This window comes from Cucurbita moschata, unplaced genomic scaffold (genome assembly GCF_002738365.1).
Source record: "Cucurbita moschata cultivar Rifu unplaced genomic scaffold, Cmos_1.0 Cmo_Scf00001, whole genome shotgun sequence".
Taxonomy (NCBI): Eukaryota; Viridiplantae; Streptophyta; class Magnoliopsida; order Cucurbitales; family Cucurbitaceae; genus Cucurbita; species Cucurbita moschata.
Window position 1 is genome coordinate 1,594,017 of NW_019268517.1, and position 15,560 is coordinate 1,609,576.

Sequence of the window (15,560 nt, forward strand, 5' to 3'; positions counted from 1 at the left end):
TTCTTTTCTTGCAATCCTTATTATCTATATTTGGATGGTGTGAAGGAAAACAAATAAATTTGTAATTTGTTGTAATTAATCTGAACTCTATAATCTATACTCTATAGCATAAAATATGGATTTTGTAAGCCTTCGAGTAATAAATGTTAAAATAATTTTTTTTTTCTCGAGCTTTTAATTGCAAATTGAGGCAAATTCTGAATACTAGATATGATTTCAAAATAACATGAGTCGGGTTTAGCTAGTGAGATGATGGCATCGTCGAGAGGGAAATAACTTGGATCACCAACTAAGGCTCCTAAATGACAGTTTAGGATAAGCTTCATCGTCGAGAGGGAAATAGCTTGGATCGCCAGCTAAGGCTCCTAAAGGACGTTAAGTGATAAAAGAGGTAGGGGTCCAAAGACAATTAGGAGGTTTGTCTAGAAGTAGCCACCCTTGAAAGAGCTCTTGTGCCAAAGATGAACAAGGCTATCTACCAAAACTGTGGGATGCAAAAATGTATCAGTAGGAGAGCGTTACAGGGTCAAGCGATCTGCCAAAACTGTGGGATGCAAAAAAATGTATCATAGGAGAGCGTTACAGAGTCAATGTGAGACGAGGTGTTAGACTAAAATCAATCTAGATCAATTGTCGCATCCATCTAGATCAACATTAATTTTTTTTAATGTCTTCAAAATCTATGTATAAAAAAAAAAAATAGAAACGATGAACTTTCTTTAAGAGGAATGGCGACTTAGACGACTTAGACGCCCCATCTTACGTAGATGAGGGAACTCATTCAATAGAATCGAATAACCTATATGGGTGGAAGGAGATTGAATCATTTTCATCAATAACGTCTTATTTTGTGACCTATTTTCAAGACGACCTATTTTCAAGGGTCTCGAGAGACTTCGAGCAACACATCGTTCTTGTCAAGGCACCCGACCACTGGTTCATGCATCCATTCAATCTTTTTGTGTGTATACACAATAAAGAGAAATCAGAAAAATAGAAACCACAGAAGAGCAATGGCTATCAATATAACAGAAAATGTAATTTTATTGGCAAAAATCTGAATTTCACTACGAACCATCAGGGGAAAAAATTTGTTCACGACAAGCACACGAAATAATAATTATGAAGCTTGAGAATAATGAAAAGGATTATATCATAAACATCAGAAAGAAAAGAAACAATAACCTACGTTAAGCCACTTTTCTTCCTCTTCTCACTGTGGCTACTAGCATTAGAGCCTTTGAATGCATCGACCTGGCCATAGGGCGTTGAAGAACTCGATGTCGTGCAATAGTCAGAAAACTCCAAAAAAGGTTGCTACTGCAAAAATCAAGAAGAGTACACCGCCCACGTAGCCGACCTGATTGAAGGTCGAGTGAGTTGTTGCATCAATGATGAAGGAATCAAACGGCATATTATAAGTGAGAGGAGTTAGACTCCTACCAGTTTTTCAGAAATGTAATTTGCAAGAAGTGCTCCTCCTAGAATGGCAATGGTGGTTGCAATTAGGTGTCCAGTGATAGCTCCCGTAGCCACGCCCCAAGGAGACTGTGGAGTGGAAATTGAAAGAAAAACGGAAGTTTGAAATGAAACGAGAGAGAACGAAATGAACTATATTGCAGGCTTCTAAATAAAGAAAATCGAACCTGTGCAGCTCCAAGAGCAATGGTTGCAAGCATTGAGCGATCACCCCATTCCTAACATTAACATAATGTTTCAAACTTCAAGTACTTGCATATGAATTCTTTATATATGTAAACACATACTCGGAAAAATCGTATAGAGCTTTAAATGCCCCATGGGACTGTCCCTAAGTTGATGAACTAAATATGATATTCATTCAGTCTAATTTACAAAATATGATGCAAAGGCAATAGAACGAAGGTGTATATATATGTTTACAATACCCTTTTTGATGATCTAAAACGAACGAAATATCCTCCTATAATGAATTTTTACGCTTGGACTCGATCTAAAATATTATGCTTTTGTTATAGTTTTCTGCTGAAATAGTAATGATTAAAAGCTACTCACAGCAAAAAATATAAGGCTGAACGACTTCCAGATGATTTCAAGAGGATTGGAGAGCCGTTTCGAAACCTGAAAACAATTATAAAAGATTTACCATATGGTAGAATCAGGAATGTTAGTCACAGGGTCAGACAAATATGAAATAGACTACCCAGAAGCAACAGTTTCCAAGCCTTATCAAAACAAAATTCAAAATCTAGAGGAAACTAATAACTGGGATCCACCTTTTCTTTAACAAGCTCCTCTGCTTCAACATATTCATCAAGTTCTGGAGGACTCTCGTTGTCCTGTTTAGGAACACTCGAGGGAAGTTCCCATGCATCTTTAATGGACTTGAGACCAAAGAACAATAGAAGAGTTACAGCCGCATATTCTCCAATTGGTAAAGCTACACAAACGACAGCACGTAAATATAGTTAAGATTTTGGACCTAAAAGTATGCGTAGGAGAAGTATTATTTGTTACGATAGAAAATATCAAATATCGAATTGAATTTTTAATAGAACAAAATGCACTGGTTTCAACAATAAATGTTGATCGTCTCAGCAGAATTGTATCTAGTACAATATAGAGGAAGAAGAATCAAAGTTATTGTCCTAACAGAGAAAGTAAGAAGGCAGTACGTTAAAAGAGATTATTCTAGAGCAGTTGAGCTTACTTGTCTGGAACTGAGCAGGTACTGAGTGAAATATCCGTCCAATTATAACTGAGAGGACTGTCATAAGCGATAGAGCTCCCATAGATCCTAACAGAACCTGCTCAACAATTCAATACCTGAATAGCACTTTCAATTCCTAACCCACAGAATCAAGCCATATGGAACAAAGGAAAAGAAAAACATGGTGCAAATAGCAGATGTATTTTTGTAGACAGAGAGAGCGCGACAGAGGATATACCAGTCCTTTTTTATATTGCATGGCCAAGAGTGCAGCAATGAAAAATGTCTGTCCAAAAGAGATAAGGTATAAGCTGACGAAATCTTCAGAGTTCTAAGGGGATGTGACACTAAAGATGCTAGAAAGAAGAAGTAGAGCCATATAACAGTAAACATTTGGAAAATTTAGAATATTTTGGTTAATTCGCTTAATTCTTTGAAATGTAATGTGGCTAAACAAGGTCGAGTATCAAACGTCCAGTCTCAGTGGATTGAACTCATATCTTAGTCTTTTAACTTTTTCTTTTGTTCATCTGTAATTTCTTCTATGGATTATGAGGTTATGCACAATCCTTCTAGCAACAGGAAAAAATTGAGAACCTTGATAAAATTGAAAAAAATTTGGGTTTGATATAGGCAAAGTTCCAACAATGTAAAAAAATCACCTTGTCCCCAATTTCAGAGACAAATATTAAGGAGAAAGCAGCAGTGAACCCTGACTTCGCGACTGCTGCCAAGATCGACGATGGTCCTCCTTTCACAAAGGCAATCAGTGAGAATACTAAACTGCACCCAATTAGTACTAGCGCAATAGAAAGAGGATAAGGCAATCCATTTGGAGACTTCTCACTGCCAAAAAATTATAAGATATATAAATGAGTGAAGAAGAAGAAGAGAGGTAGGTTCATATGAGAGAAAAATGTGTCCCGGATTCACTAAATTATCAAGAAAGGCGAGAGAATCATTTTTACACAACAATTAAGGTCGTTATTTAATCGATTAGCTCAAAAAATTATTCGGCGATGTTGCTACAATTCGACTGCCTCTTAATAGTACAACACATTATCACAGCCCTTCAAATATCGAATGGATTAGAGAAACCCCAACAACCAGATTAGTAGAATTTTGATTTCAAAAGATGATAATAATGATAATAAATCCTTCAACGAAACCTTCGATTTTATAACCATTGCTCCGGAAGATCAATTGAAATTCTAAAATAAATGCATATGGTGCATAATCCAAGCCATAGTCACAGAAATCAAAATTTTAATATATCGAAAACTCAGAAAAATCAAGACAAAAACGACGAAACTCACGTTTTAGATGAACTATCAGCAGGTGCACTGCTGGAAATAACATGCTGGCCCTCCTTTTCCTCCTCGTGCTTGTATCCATCGGATCCGATACTTGCATTCGACGAATGCGCTCTGATTTTACCATACTTCGTGTTCAATCTCGTTACTCTTCTACATTTCACTGTCGACAACACACTCACTACTCGCTCAATATGTTCACAGAATGCACGGAAAACGCATAGCATTCGACAAAATCAAGACAATCAACACGAGAATCGTCCGTAAATTACTCAAAGAATCTCTCAAACAATCAGTTTCACCAAACAATGAGTAACTAATCTACTTATAATGCAAAAAACTGAGCGTTCGGAAATTTGCAGAATCAAAACCAAAGCTGAAAATAATAAAGAAAGCGAGGTAATTGAAGAGAAAATTACGCGATTTCGATACGGTCTTTGCAAATACACTTCCAGAAGCAGAACAACTCGGCAAAGAATCGAGCAAAGGCGAGAAGGGAAGCTTCTTCCCTGTTGAAACGAAAGGCGACCGAACCACCAATCCTTCCATTTCTCCTTCCTTTTCGTTCCTATAACCTCATATCTACCTACTACAAAACCATAATTATCGCCGGCCGCCGGCGGTTCAACCGTAAAGTTGCTCGGAAGTGAAGTTGAATCTCCGCCAACAAATCCGTATCTGAGTTCCGAAGATTGCCACGTCGCAGTTGCAGAGATAAAATGGAAAGCTTGTCTCGAATTTGTAAAACTTTGTTAAAAAAATATGGATCCTGCGGCGTCGTTTTGGACCAGTGCCTGGCCCATATTAATGACAAACGCATTGGGCCGGGACAGAATATTAGATTATTGGGCCTGGGCTGTACATATAATCCAATGGCTCTCTTTTAGGAATACTAAGGCCTGGCCCATATTGATAACACATTCATTGGGCTTTGGGCCCCGAAATGTATGGTTATTGGGCCCAATCTGTAAAGAGGACCCAATGGCTGAATTTCTTATAGGCCTGTGAGACATATGGAAGTTTGGACTATAAACATTAATTTTCAACATAATTCACGGGATATCATAATTCACCCACTTTAAGTCCACCGTCCTTGCTGGCACTCGTTCTCTTCTCTCATCGATGTGCGACCACCACCAAATCCACCCCCTTTGAGGCCCAGCGTCTTTACTGGCACACCGCCTCGTGTCTACCCCCTTCGGGGAAACAGTCTTCTTGTTGGCATATAATGCGGTATCTGGCTCTAATACCATTTGTAATGACTCAGGCCCCACTAGCAAATATTGCCCTCTTTGGATTTTTCATTTCAAGCTTTCCCTCAAAGCTTTAAAACACGTCCGCTAAGGAAAGGTTTCCACACTCTTAAAGGGTGTTTCGTTCTCCTTCCCGCGTTTAAAAAGACCCAACCAATAAGTTTTCAATGAAAAACATTAAAATCTTATTAATACTCTTTATATTTAATTGTGCTCGTGAGAGAGTTTTAAACGAAAACCGAAAATGTACTTCAAATTGGAGTGTTAATCCTTGATTTGTTTTAGAATATTATTTTAAAAATTTTAAAATTTAAAGGTATTTATTGAAATAATTAGATAAATTATTTTCATTAATTTAGTAAACTATTTTTATCAACAATAACTACTAATTAAAACGATTTTAATTTTATCACAGTCATTAAAATTAAATTAGAAACCATTTTAATTTTAAAAATCCTCTCACGAAACCTTAATTTCTCCAAAAACATGTAGTTAATATTAACTAATGTTTATCCATCAAATCTTTCCTAGATCTAATTAAATTAATTTAATACATAAAAATTTAAAAATAATTAAAAAAACAACAACAAAAAATTAATTAAATGAGGAGACCTATGATTTATTTACCATTTTTTCGCTTTATTTTTTATTTGAAAATATTTTATATTTCAAGTTATATAACGGTTCACATTTTTATAAATGATTATATAAAATAAAATAATGGGTAAAAACATATATTTCAATAACTATTCTTTAAAAATAATAAATAAATAAAAACTATTTTATTTTTATTTTTTTATAAAAAAAATTAATTTCCAAAAATAGCTGCCAAAATAACACAATGATGGAAATGATTCCATATTTCTTCGAACGAAAGGCTAAATAATTGGATTAAGACTTCCATTTATAGAGCAAAAGTTGTCAAAATCATTATTGTCTTTTAATATGTCTTTTTTTTTTAAAATAAAAAATAAAAAATTATTCGATCTCGATATTTAATTAAATCTTTATGTTGAAATTAACGTCTTTTTTAGATAAAATCTTACTCAAGTTATATGTTATTAAAGTCGTGGTTACATAAAGTACACTTTGTTGGTATATGCAGTAACAATCACTTATTTTAAACAGGTCCTTTACTCGAGCATTCCATGATATAAGATAATTATTATTTTTCTAAAAAGGCTCGTTATAATATTTTTAGGTACAAAATTGAAGAGAAAATAAAAAAAAATGCTTTTCTTTTTTAATCCAAATCTTATCTAAATGAGATTTAAACCTTTATTAATCAATTAAAACAAAAATTGTCACATCATATTTTCATTTAGTTTATTTTTTAAAATAAATTATTTAAATTATTTAATTTCTACGCACGTGGATGAACAAAAGAGGACGGTGGATGTTTAACCAATCACTTAATTCTTTTTGTTCACAAAAAAGTCCAAAACTTTGGTCGAAATTAGAGAATGACCCCACAAGCCCCTATTGGCAAAAAGTTAACTTTCTCTCTCTCTCTTAATATCTTAAATACCCATTTTGCCCCTCGTAATTGATTTTTGAACGATGTTCGCCATTTTAACAAATTTGTATTATACAACTAGAGATTTAATGGTCGTTTTTAAAATACGATTTTGAATGATTAATGTAAATAAGAAATTCTCGAATTTTGTTGCATATCATAGTTTCATCACGCGAGATGAAAATATTGTTGCTCGCTCGTCACTGAAGTTATTAGCATTAGAAAAAGGCTAAAAAGAAGTTTTGATTGAAGCTTGTTTTCCGTTCAATGTTTAGACTGTCTAGACTGAATTGTTTTTCTTGTCTTCTAATATTCCAAACAGTAAACCCTAAAACCCAAAACCCTAAACCCTAAAACCCGAAATCCTAAACTCTAAAGCTCGAAACCCTAAACCCTAAAACCCGAAACCCAAAACCCTAAAGCTCGAAACTCTAAACCCTAAAATCCGAAACCCTAAAACCCTAAAACCCGAAACCCAAAACCTTAAAGTTCGAAACCCTAAATCCTAAACTATATCCGAATGAGAGTGATCCTGAGAATAAGATGGCTAAGAAAAGCTTAATACTGTTATTACCTATACCGATAAAATGCACATTTTTTCCTGATGGTTCAATCATAGGACCTTCCAAGAATTTTTTTAAGATGCATATGAGTGAAAACAAAACATACTAAAACGATTCATCTCACATGGAATGTCGGAGAATCTCAAGGCCATTAAGTGATGAATTCAGATCCTTAACGTGACCATAATCTACACTTTTTATTATATACTTTTAGTCCTCTAATTTGTGTTTAATTGCATTTAGGTCCTTAAGGGACTAATTAAATATTTTTGTTTTAAAAATTAATTTATTACTACTTTGACAATAGAAGAGATAAATCGTTATTTTTAATATATTTTTTTTATAGACAAATAACAAAACAAAAACAGCTAAGGTATACATATAAATTATTACCATTTTTTTAATTAAAAATAATAATAATAACTTACATCAACTTGATTATTCACATGGTTAAAATAATTTTGAATTTGAATACAACTTGGCCTTTTGTCTTCTTTTTTTTTTTTTCTATGAAAATGTATATTATTTCATTATTAATTTATAAATAAAATTATTCTTTGTAATAATAAATTTATTATACGAATAGTCATTCAACCAAGTAAAGATAATTTTTTTAATTTTGAATTGGGTTGAAAAAATCTTTTAAACTGATCAGAAATTTCAAATTACCTGAGTTGGTGACGGGAAGAGCTTAATAAAATTTATAACTCAACCCAACTCAGACTTGTGTTGTCGAATTGAGTTAAATAAAGATGTCGGGTTGTTTTTTAAAATTATTTTTAAAAACTATTTATTCACAATATATACAAAAATAACATAAACTCATAAAGTTCAAATATTAAACATTTAAAAATCACGATAAATTATTAACATGGGTTACAAACGTTTTATATATATATATATATATATATATATTTTAAGTACTGTAACCTATTTTAAAAATACAAATTATTATAATTATAATATTTAATTTAATATATTTTATTAATGAACCAGCAATTATTGAGGAACAAATTTCATGACAGTTATTTATTTATTTTGAAAAATTATGGGGAATTATTTTTTTTTTAAATTGCATGATTTGTGCAATTGAGAAATGCAACTATGACAAGAAGCCCATTATGTGGGGCCCACTTTCCAATCTTAACAGAATTATTTATTTATTTTTATATTTTTTTTAATTCATGATTTATTTATAATAAGATTTATCATTAAAAAAAGAAAATTATTTTATTGATTAATAAACGTGTATTTAAAGCTTTTAAATTTCTCTATAAACAATTTGAGTAATAAATAATTATTTTATTTCGAACATATTTATAGACAACATACTCGTTATGTTTTTCTAAAGTGATTTTCGAGTCCTATGATTCAGAGTAGAAATTATTAAAAAGTACAAAAATACATAATTTATTAAAAAATTTATAAATATGGCTCGAATTTCAAGAAATCCCTAAAATGCTCGGGGTTAAGAAGATCGGACTTATATTTCAGAAAATCCCTAAAAAAACTCAGATTAAGAATTAGTTGAGGTTTCGGAACGTCCCTAAAAATGGCACCGGTTTCAGGAAACTCCTAAAAAGCCTAGGGTAAGAACTAAAAGTAGGACATGTATTATAATGGAGCGAACGAGATGAAGCATAGGTTGCCAGTCCACGAGGTTTCTCGTTACGAAATTGTTCTTTTACCTCGAGAAGGACTATTGTGGAGGGTCTGTCGCTGTTAACCAAAAAAGAGTGGAACTTGAAAAGAGGACGGGAGAGACGGGAGAGAGAAACTCGAACAAGTAAAGAAAAAATAAAATATTTTCACTTTGTTCTTTAGTAGTGGAGAAAAGGCAAACCCTAGAAGCTCTCCCACTTTCCCTTTTTTTTTATTATTATTATAATTTTCCTATTTATTTTTTTAATTAATTCTCTCGATAATTTCAAGTGGACCCCACCGACCGGCCTTTTCAAGATCTGATGAGTAGGCAACCAGCCCCCAAAATCCGCCATTATGGACCGTCCGATTTCGACACACAAACGCCTAGTGGCGATCTAGACGGTCAATACTTAAGAGTCGGCCACTTTTATTCGGCCCATCATCGATTGAACTTAATGGGCCCATAGCCTTTCCAGGGCCCACATCCAGGCCCATAACCTTTCGTGACAAATAATTAGCATAGATATACGGAGAGTCGTCGATTTTAAAAACGGACGGTTGAAAATTTTCCAACGTGGATTTATTTAATGGAGTTTCAATTACTAAAGGAAAGGTTGACACGTGTGACGACTCAATAAACGACGACGTTGAAGCCATTGGTCATCCATGACGTCATCTGAGTACAGAAAATCAACCTAATTTTCAGTGAAGCATGATATTATTATTCCATCTAAAAAATAAATTAAAAAATAATAATAAATTTTTTAATTTTCAGTCTAATTTGTTAGCATATTATAATTTTTTATAGCTTTTTTTTAAAATTAAAATAAAAAAAAATTATTATTAAATTTAAACCTAAAATTATTTGGATAATAAAACTTTAATATTCATTTCATTTTCATCGTTAAATATCTATATCTTATCTTAATATCCACTTATTAGATAAATTAATAAAATATTTATTTATGTTATATCGGGTTCTAATTGAAGCGCACACAGTTTACTGTGTATGGATTAATTTAAATATTATAATAATGCATCACGAGTATTATATATTATTTTAATAACTTAATATTAAAAATATGATATTGTAAAAGTTTTAATGGTAATTAACATATTTTATTTTTTTTTACCAAAAATGGTTAAAAAAAATTCCAATATTACAAAAATAAATTACATATTTTTTTAACCTAATAGAGAGGGACAAATATATATATATATATATATATTAAAAGAAAGAAACAAAGAAGAAGCTTTCTTCTTCTTCTTCAATGGCTTCATTTATTAAACGGAATATGATATGAGGACTCCATTAACGACCAAGCTCTAAGGATCAGCTTGGCGAAGAGAAAATATATATAAATAAATAAATAAATTGTAGAAGGAAGGAAAAAAGGAGAGTATTGGAGAAGAAAAGGTTCGAAGTTTCTGTTCTTTCAAGATGTGTATGAACTCACACTTCTCTCGTCTTTCCAACCACTTAAAATCAGCTCCCCATTCTTTGTCGCCCATTTTAGCTTCACGGAATGATCTCTGGTTTTTCTTCTTCCTTTTAATAATCCATTTTCCTTTTTTGGGTTTGGTTTAATCGCTAATTTGGGGGTTTGTTATCAATGTGTTCTTGAATATAATATCGCCAAGTGTTCGATTTCCGCCGCAAAGTGATAGAGATTGTGATGATTTTGTTGTTCTTCTTCTTCTTTCTGCCGAATTATTGACTGCAAATGCTCTGAAATTCATCTTCGATCTGCCCCTTTTTCTTGTTCCCTTTCGTTTTCTTCGATTTATGAGCTTCTCGTTGGAACAAGACATGGCGGAATAGTTATGGCTATCAGGTTTGTAGCTTCTTTTGAATCTTGGTTTACTCATATTATTGATTGATTTTTTGTTTGCATTCTCTGAGATTTAAGATTTCGTTTATAATTTGGTGGTAGTTTTTGTGTAGGCAAGATGTTTGATAAAATGTCTGCAAATGTAAAGCCAAGGGGAGGCTTCTTAGTCAATTTTGTTGGATTTTGGTTCACTACCAATCTTTTGTTCTGTACTTCACAAGGGTTAAACTTAGAAGGGCTGTCCCTTTTAGAGCTGAAAAGGACACTTAAGGATGAGTTTGGTAGTTTAAAGAACTGGAACCCTGCGGACAGGACACCGTGCGGTTGGATCGGTGTGCAATGCACTTCTGGTGAAGCTCCAGTCGTATGGTCACTCGACTTGAAGTCGAAGAAGCTCTCTGGATCCGTGAACCCCGTTATCGGTAACTTGATTCACTTAACTTATCTTGATCTATCTTTCAATGAGTTCACTGGGAACATTCCCAAAGAGATTGGAAACTGTTCATATCTTGAATATCTTTTTCTTAACAACAACATGTTTGAGGGGAGAATCCCAGCCGAGTTAGGGAATCTATCTGTCTTGAGGAGTTTGAATATCTGTAACAATGTACTAAGTGGTTCAATCCCGGAGGAGATCGGGAAGTTATCGTCGTTAGTCGAGTTCGTGGCGTATACGAACCAGCTAACGGGATCGTTGCCTCGTTCTATTGGGAATCTTACGAAACTTAAGAGGTTTAGAGCTGGACAGAATGGTATCTCTGGAAGTATACCTTCTGAGATAAGTGGATGCCAAAGTCTTAATGTGCTTGGTCTTGCTCAAAACGAGATAGGAGGGGAGCTACCGAGGGAGCTCGGGATGCTTCGTAACTTAACCGAGATGGTTCTATGGGGTAACCAGTTTTCTGGTAGCATTCCGGAGGAGCTTGGGAAGTGTAGGAGTCTCGAGGTCGTGGCGTTGTATGCTAATAATCTGGTTGGCTCCATACCAAAGGCATTGGGGAATCTCAGCTCTCTTAAGAGGCTGTATCTCTACAGAAATGGCCTTAATGGGACGATTCCAAAGGAAATTGGTAATCTTTCTTTGGTTGAAGAGGTTGATTTCTCAGAGAACTCTTTAAATGGTGACATTCCCTCTGAGTTAAGTAAGATCAAGGGTCTGCGCTTGCTTTTTCTCTTCAAGAATCTGCTGACTGGTGTAATACCTGATGAACTTAGTACGTTGAAGAACTTGAAACGGCTCGACCTATCGATAAATGATCTTAGAGGACGTATACCGTTTGGTTTTCAATATTTGACTAAGATGGTACAACTGCAGCTGTTTGATAACTCACTCAGTGGTAGCATTCCTTCACAGCTCGGACGTTACAGCCGACTTTGGGTTGTCGATTTTTCAGTAAACAACCTAACAGGGACGATACCGTCTCACCTTTGTCGACATTCGAACCTGAGTATATTGAACTTGGAGTCCAACAAGCTATATGGAAACATCTCTTCTGGGATTCTGAATTGCAGATCTTTGGTGCAGCTTCGTGTCGGTGGGAACATGCTTACCGGGGCGTTTCCATCCGAGCTTTGCAGCTTGGAGAACCTTTCAGCTATTGAACTCGGCGACAATAGATTCGATGGTCGGATTCCTTTGGATATTGGAAGATGTAAGAAGTTGCAAAGGCTTGAAATTGCAAACAATTTGTTCACATCTAAGCTGCCAAAGGAAATTGGAAAGCTCACTCAATTGGTGACTTTGAATGTTTCATCAAATCGACTTGATGGCGAGTTACCGGTTGAATTGTTCAAGTGCAAGATGCTTCAACGAGTCGATCTGAGCCACAACGCGTTTACGGGGTCGTTACCGAATGAGATCGGATCACTTACTCAGCTGGAGTTACTGATCTTGTCGGGAAACAAGTTGTCAGGGAACATACCTGCAGGAGTTGGAAAGATGTCCCGAATGACAGAGTTGAAGATTGGTAGAAACATGTTTTTTGGTGAAATTCCAAAGGAGTTGGGGTCACTTTTAGGCTTGCAAATTGCAATGGATCTTAGTTATAATAAGCTATCAGGGAGAATACCACCAGACCTGGGAAGACTATATCTTCTAGAAATTCTGCTGCTGAATAACAATGATTTGAGTGGACAAATTCCAAGAGAGTTTGAGAACTTATCTAGTCTATCCGTCTGCAACTTCTCGTACAACGACCTTACGGGGCCGATACCGTTGACACCATTGTTTCAGAACATGGCCATCGATAGCTTTCGAGGTAACGACGGACTTTGCGGCGGAGCTCTTGGTGAATGCAATGGGGATTCTTATTTTGAGAGTGAAAATACATCAAGAGGTAAAATCATCACAGGAATTGCTTGTGCTGTAGGTGGGGTTTCTCTCATTTTAATTGTGATTATTTTGTATCAAATGAGATGTCGAGATGAGGCTGAGATACCGTGCTCGGACTCGGACTTGGACTCGGGTTTTTACTTACCTCCCAAGGAGGGATTTAGCTTCCATGATCTGGTTGAAGTCACAAATAACTTCCATGACAGTTATATTATTGGAAAGGGTGCTTGTGGGACAGTTTATAAAGCCATGGTTCATACTGGACAGATCATTGCTGTTAAGAAGCTGGCATCAAATAGGGAAGGGAGTGATGTCGAAAACAGTTTCCAGGCCGAAATTTTGACGCTCGGAACGATAAGGCATCGAAATATTGTTAAGCTGTATGGATACTGCTACCACCAGGGTTTCAATCTGCTTCTTTATGAATACATGGAAAAGGGTAGTTTAGGTGAAGTAATTCACGGGTCGTCTTGTTGCTTGGATTGGCCAACTCGGTTCACGATTGCGATCGGAGCTGCAGAAGGTCTTGCGTATTTGCATCATGACTGCAAACCAATGATAGTTCATCGTGATATCAAGTCGAATAATATTCTCCTCGATGATCACTTTGAAGCTCATGTTGGTGATTTCGGTCTTGCGAAAGTTATCGACATGCCTCATTCTAAATCAATGTCAGTCGTTGCAGGCTCGTATGGATACATCGCTCCTGGTAAACTCTTTGTTTGTTCTGTCTTGAGTATCTAAATGTTTCTATTTGTGAGATCCCACGTCGGTTGGAGAGGAGAACGAAGCATTCTTTAGAAGGGTGTGGAAACCTCTCCTAAGCAGACGCGTATTAAAAACCTTGAAGGGAAACTCAAAAGAGAAAGCTCAAAGAGAACAATATCTGCTAGAAGGGTATGGAAATCTCTCCCTAGCAAACGCGTTTTAAAAACCTTGAGGGGAAACCGAATGGGAAAGCCCAAAGAGGACAATATCTGCTATAACGGTATGGAAATCTCTCCCTGTAGACGCATTTTAAAAACCTTGAGGGGAAACCCGAATGGGAAAGCCCAAAGAGGACAATATCTGCTATAACGGTGTGGAAATCTCTCTCTAGCAGACGCGTTTTAAAAACTTTGAGGGGAAACCCGAATGGGAAAGTCCAAAGAGGACAATGTCGTGGAAATCTCTCCCTAGCAGGCGCGTTTTAAAAACCTTGAGGGGAAACCCGAATGGGAAAGCCCAAAGAGGACAATATCTGCTATAACGGTGTGGAAATCTCTCCCTAGTAGACGCGTTTTAAAAACCTTGAGGGGAAGCCTATAGAGGACAATATCTGCTAGCGGTGGGCGTAGATTGTTACACAACTAGCTATCAATAAAGTTCATACATAAATCTTGAACTGTACCTATTCTCTTTTTTGGATGCAGAATATGCATACACTATGAAGGTTACCGAAAAATGCGACATTTATAGTTTTGGCGTCGTTCTACTCGAGTTGTTAACGGGAAAAACTCCCGTTCAACCATTAGATCAGGGAGGTGATCTTGTAACATGGGTCAAAAATTTTATCCGTAATCATTCATTCACATCGAGAATGTTTGATTCTCGGTTGAACCTTCATGACCGAAGTATCGTCGAACACATGATGACCGTACTTAAAATCGCTCTAATGTGCACGAGTATGTCTCCTTTTGACCGGCCATCAATGCGGGATGTTGTATCGATGCTTATAGAGTCTAACGAGCAAGAAGTGAATTTCGTTCCATCTCCGAATTCCGATATTCCCTTCAAAGATAACACAGTATGACAGTTCATCCATTCTTGGAAGCACCATCAGATGGCTAAAGATTGCTAGTTGCTGATTGTTCCTCCTGATTTTTTTTTTTTTTTTTAACAGGAAATTGATTGGTTTCATTTCATAGTAATTCTGTATTTTTGTTAAAGAAACTATTACAATTTTTCATGTATAGTTGGTAATACCATTGTTTTGTATGTAAAACATCCGTCTTAGCAATAAAAGTCTAAGCTTTAACCGTTCCATCGCTTGTCTTTCAGGTCAATAATTCGATCTTTCAATATTTGACAATGCAAAACGGTTTGAACGTTCGATATCTTACCTAAGTGGCACTTACAATTTGAACTCGGTCTTTTAAAGATATCTACTCGTCTCTTTTGATTACAAGATCGATGTTTTAAATACAAGACGATCAAATTGTTCGTATGAAAACAAGCTCATTCAATGTCTCAATTTTACTCTTGTTGAGTTTTAGCTCGATCATTAAAAAATGGAGATTTTTATAATTATAAAAAAAATTTATAATTTTAATAATCTTCTGACCAAAATTTGGAAATTGGTATCAAATAAGTTTATTATTTTATTTATATATAAAAATAAAAATAATAATAATAAGTTTTTTTTTTTTTTTTTTTTTT

General features: G+C 35.0%; 2 protein-coding genes across 4 annotated transcripts; one reads left to right on the forward strand and one right to left on the reverse strand.

The window, feature by feature from the left end:
• Positions 1-1,024: 1,024 nt before the first annotated feature.
• Positions 1,025-4,744, reverse strand: LOC111452154 (protein PAM71-homolog, chloroplastic). The gene is made up of 10 exons (XM_023092728.1): positions 4,422-4,744; positions 4,006-4,165; positions 3,352-3,535; positions 2,928-2,975; positions 2,690-2,786; positions 2,256-2,419; positions 2,035-2,100; positions 1,647-1,697; positions 1,444-1,548; positions 1,025-1,360 (listed from the first exon to the last, which is right to left on the reverse strand). Exons 1-10 carry the CDS (start codon positions 4,549-4,551, stop codon positions 1,295-1,297), a joined length of 1,071 nt encoding a protein of 356 aa, XP_022948496.1. The 5' UTR covers positions 4,552-4,744; the 3' UTR covers positions 1,025-1,294.
• Positions 4,745-10,263: 5,519 nt separating this feature from the next.
• Positions 10,264-15,169, forward strand: LOC111451606 (probable leucine-rich repeat receptor-like protein kinase At5g63930). Of its 3 annotated transcripts, XM_023092088.1 has the most exons (4): positions 10,264-10,813; positions 10,913-13,851; positions 14,555-14,945; positions 14,977-15,169. In XM_023092088.1, exons 1-3 carry the CDS (start codon positions 10,803-10,805, stop codon positions 14,932-14,934), a joined length of 3,330 nt encoding a protein of 1,109 aa, XP_022947856.1. In that variant the 5' UTR covers positions 10,264-10,802; the 3' UTR covers positions 14,935-14,945; positions 14,977-15,169. The 3 variants fall into 3 exon arrangements, with proteins under 3 accessions (XP_022947856.1, XP_022947849.1, XP_022947863.1); XM_023092081.1 differs by having other exon boundaries at positions 14,555-15,169; XM_023092095.1 differs by having other exon boundaries at positions 10,924-13,851; positions 14,555-15,169.
• The last annotated feature ends 391 nt before the right edge of the window (positions 15,170-15,560 follow it).

Bases quoted from the DNA above. Each gene is read 5' to 3' on its own strand.
- LOC111452154 (XM_023092728.1), bottom strand. From the start codon at position 4,551: ATGGAAGGATTGGTGGTTCGGTCGCCTTTCGTTTCAACAGGGAAGAAG. The intron at 2,976-3,351 runs GTGATTTTTTTA...TCTTTTGGACAG, and splicing joins TCTCTGAAATTGGGGACAAG to ACATTTTTCATTGCTGCACT. The intron at 1,698-2,034 runs GTGAGTAGCTTT...TGTTAATGTTAG, and splicing joins TCAGCCTTATATTTTTTGCT to GAATGGGGTGATCGCTCAAT.
- LOC111451606 (XM_023092081.1), top strand. The intron at 13,852-14,554 runs GTAAACTCTTTG...TTTTGGATGCAG, and splicing joins GTATGGATACATCGCTCCTG to AATATGCATACACTATGAAG.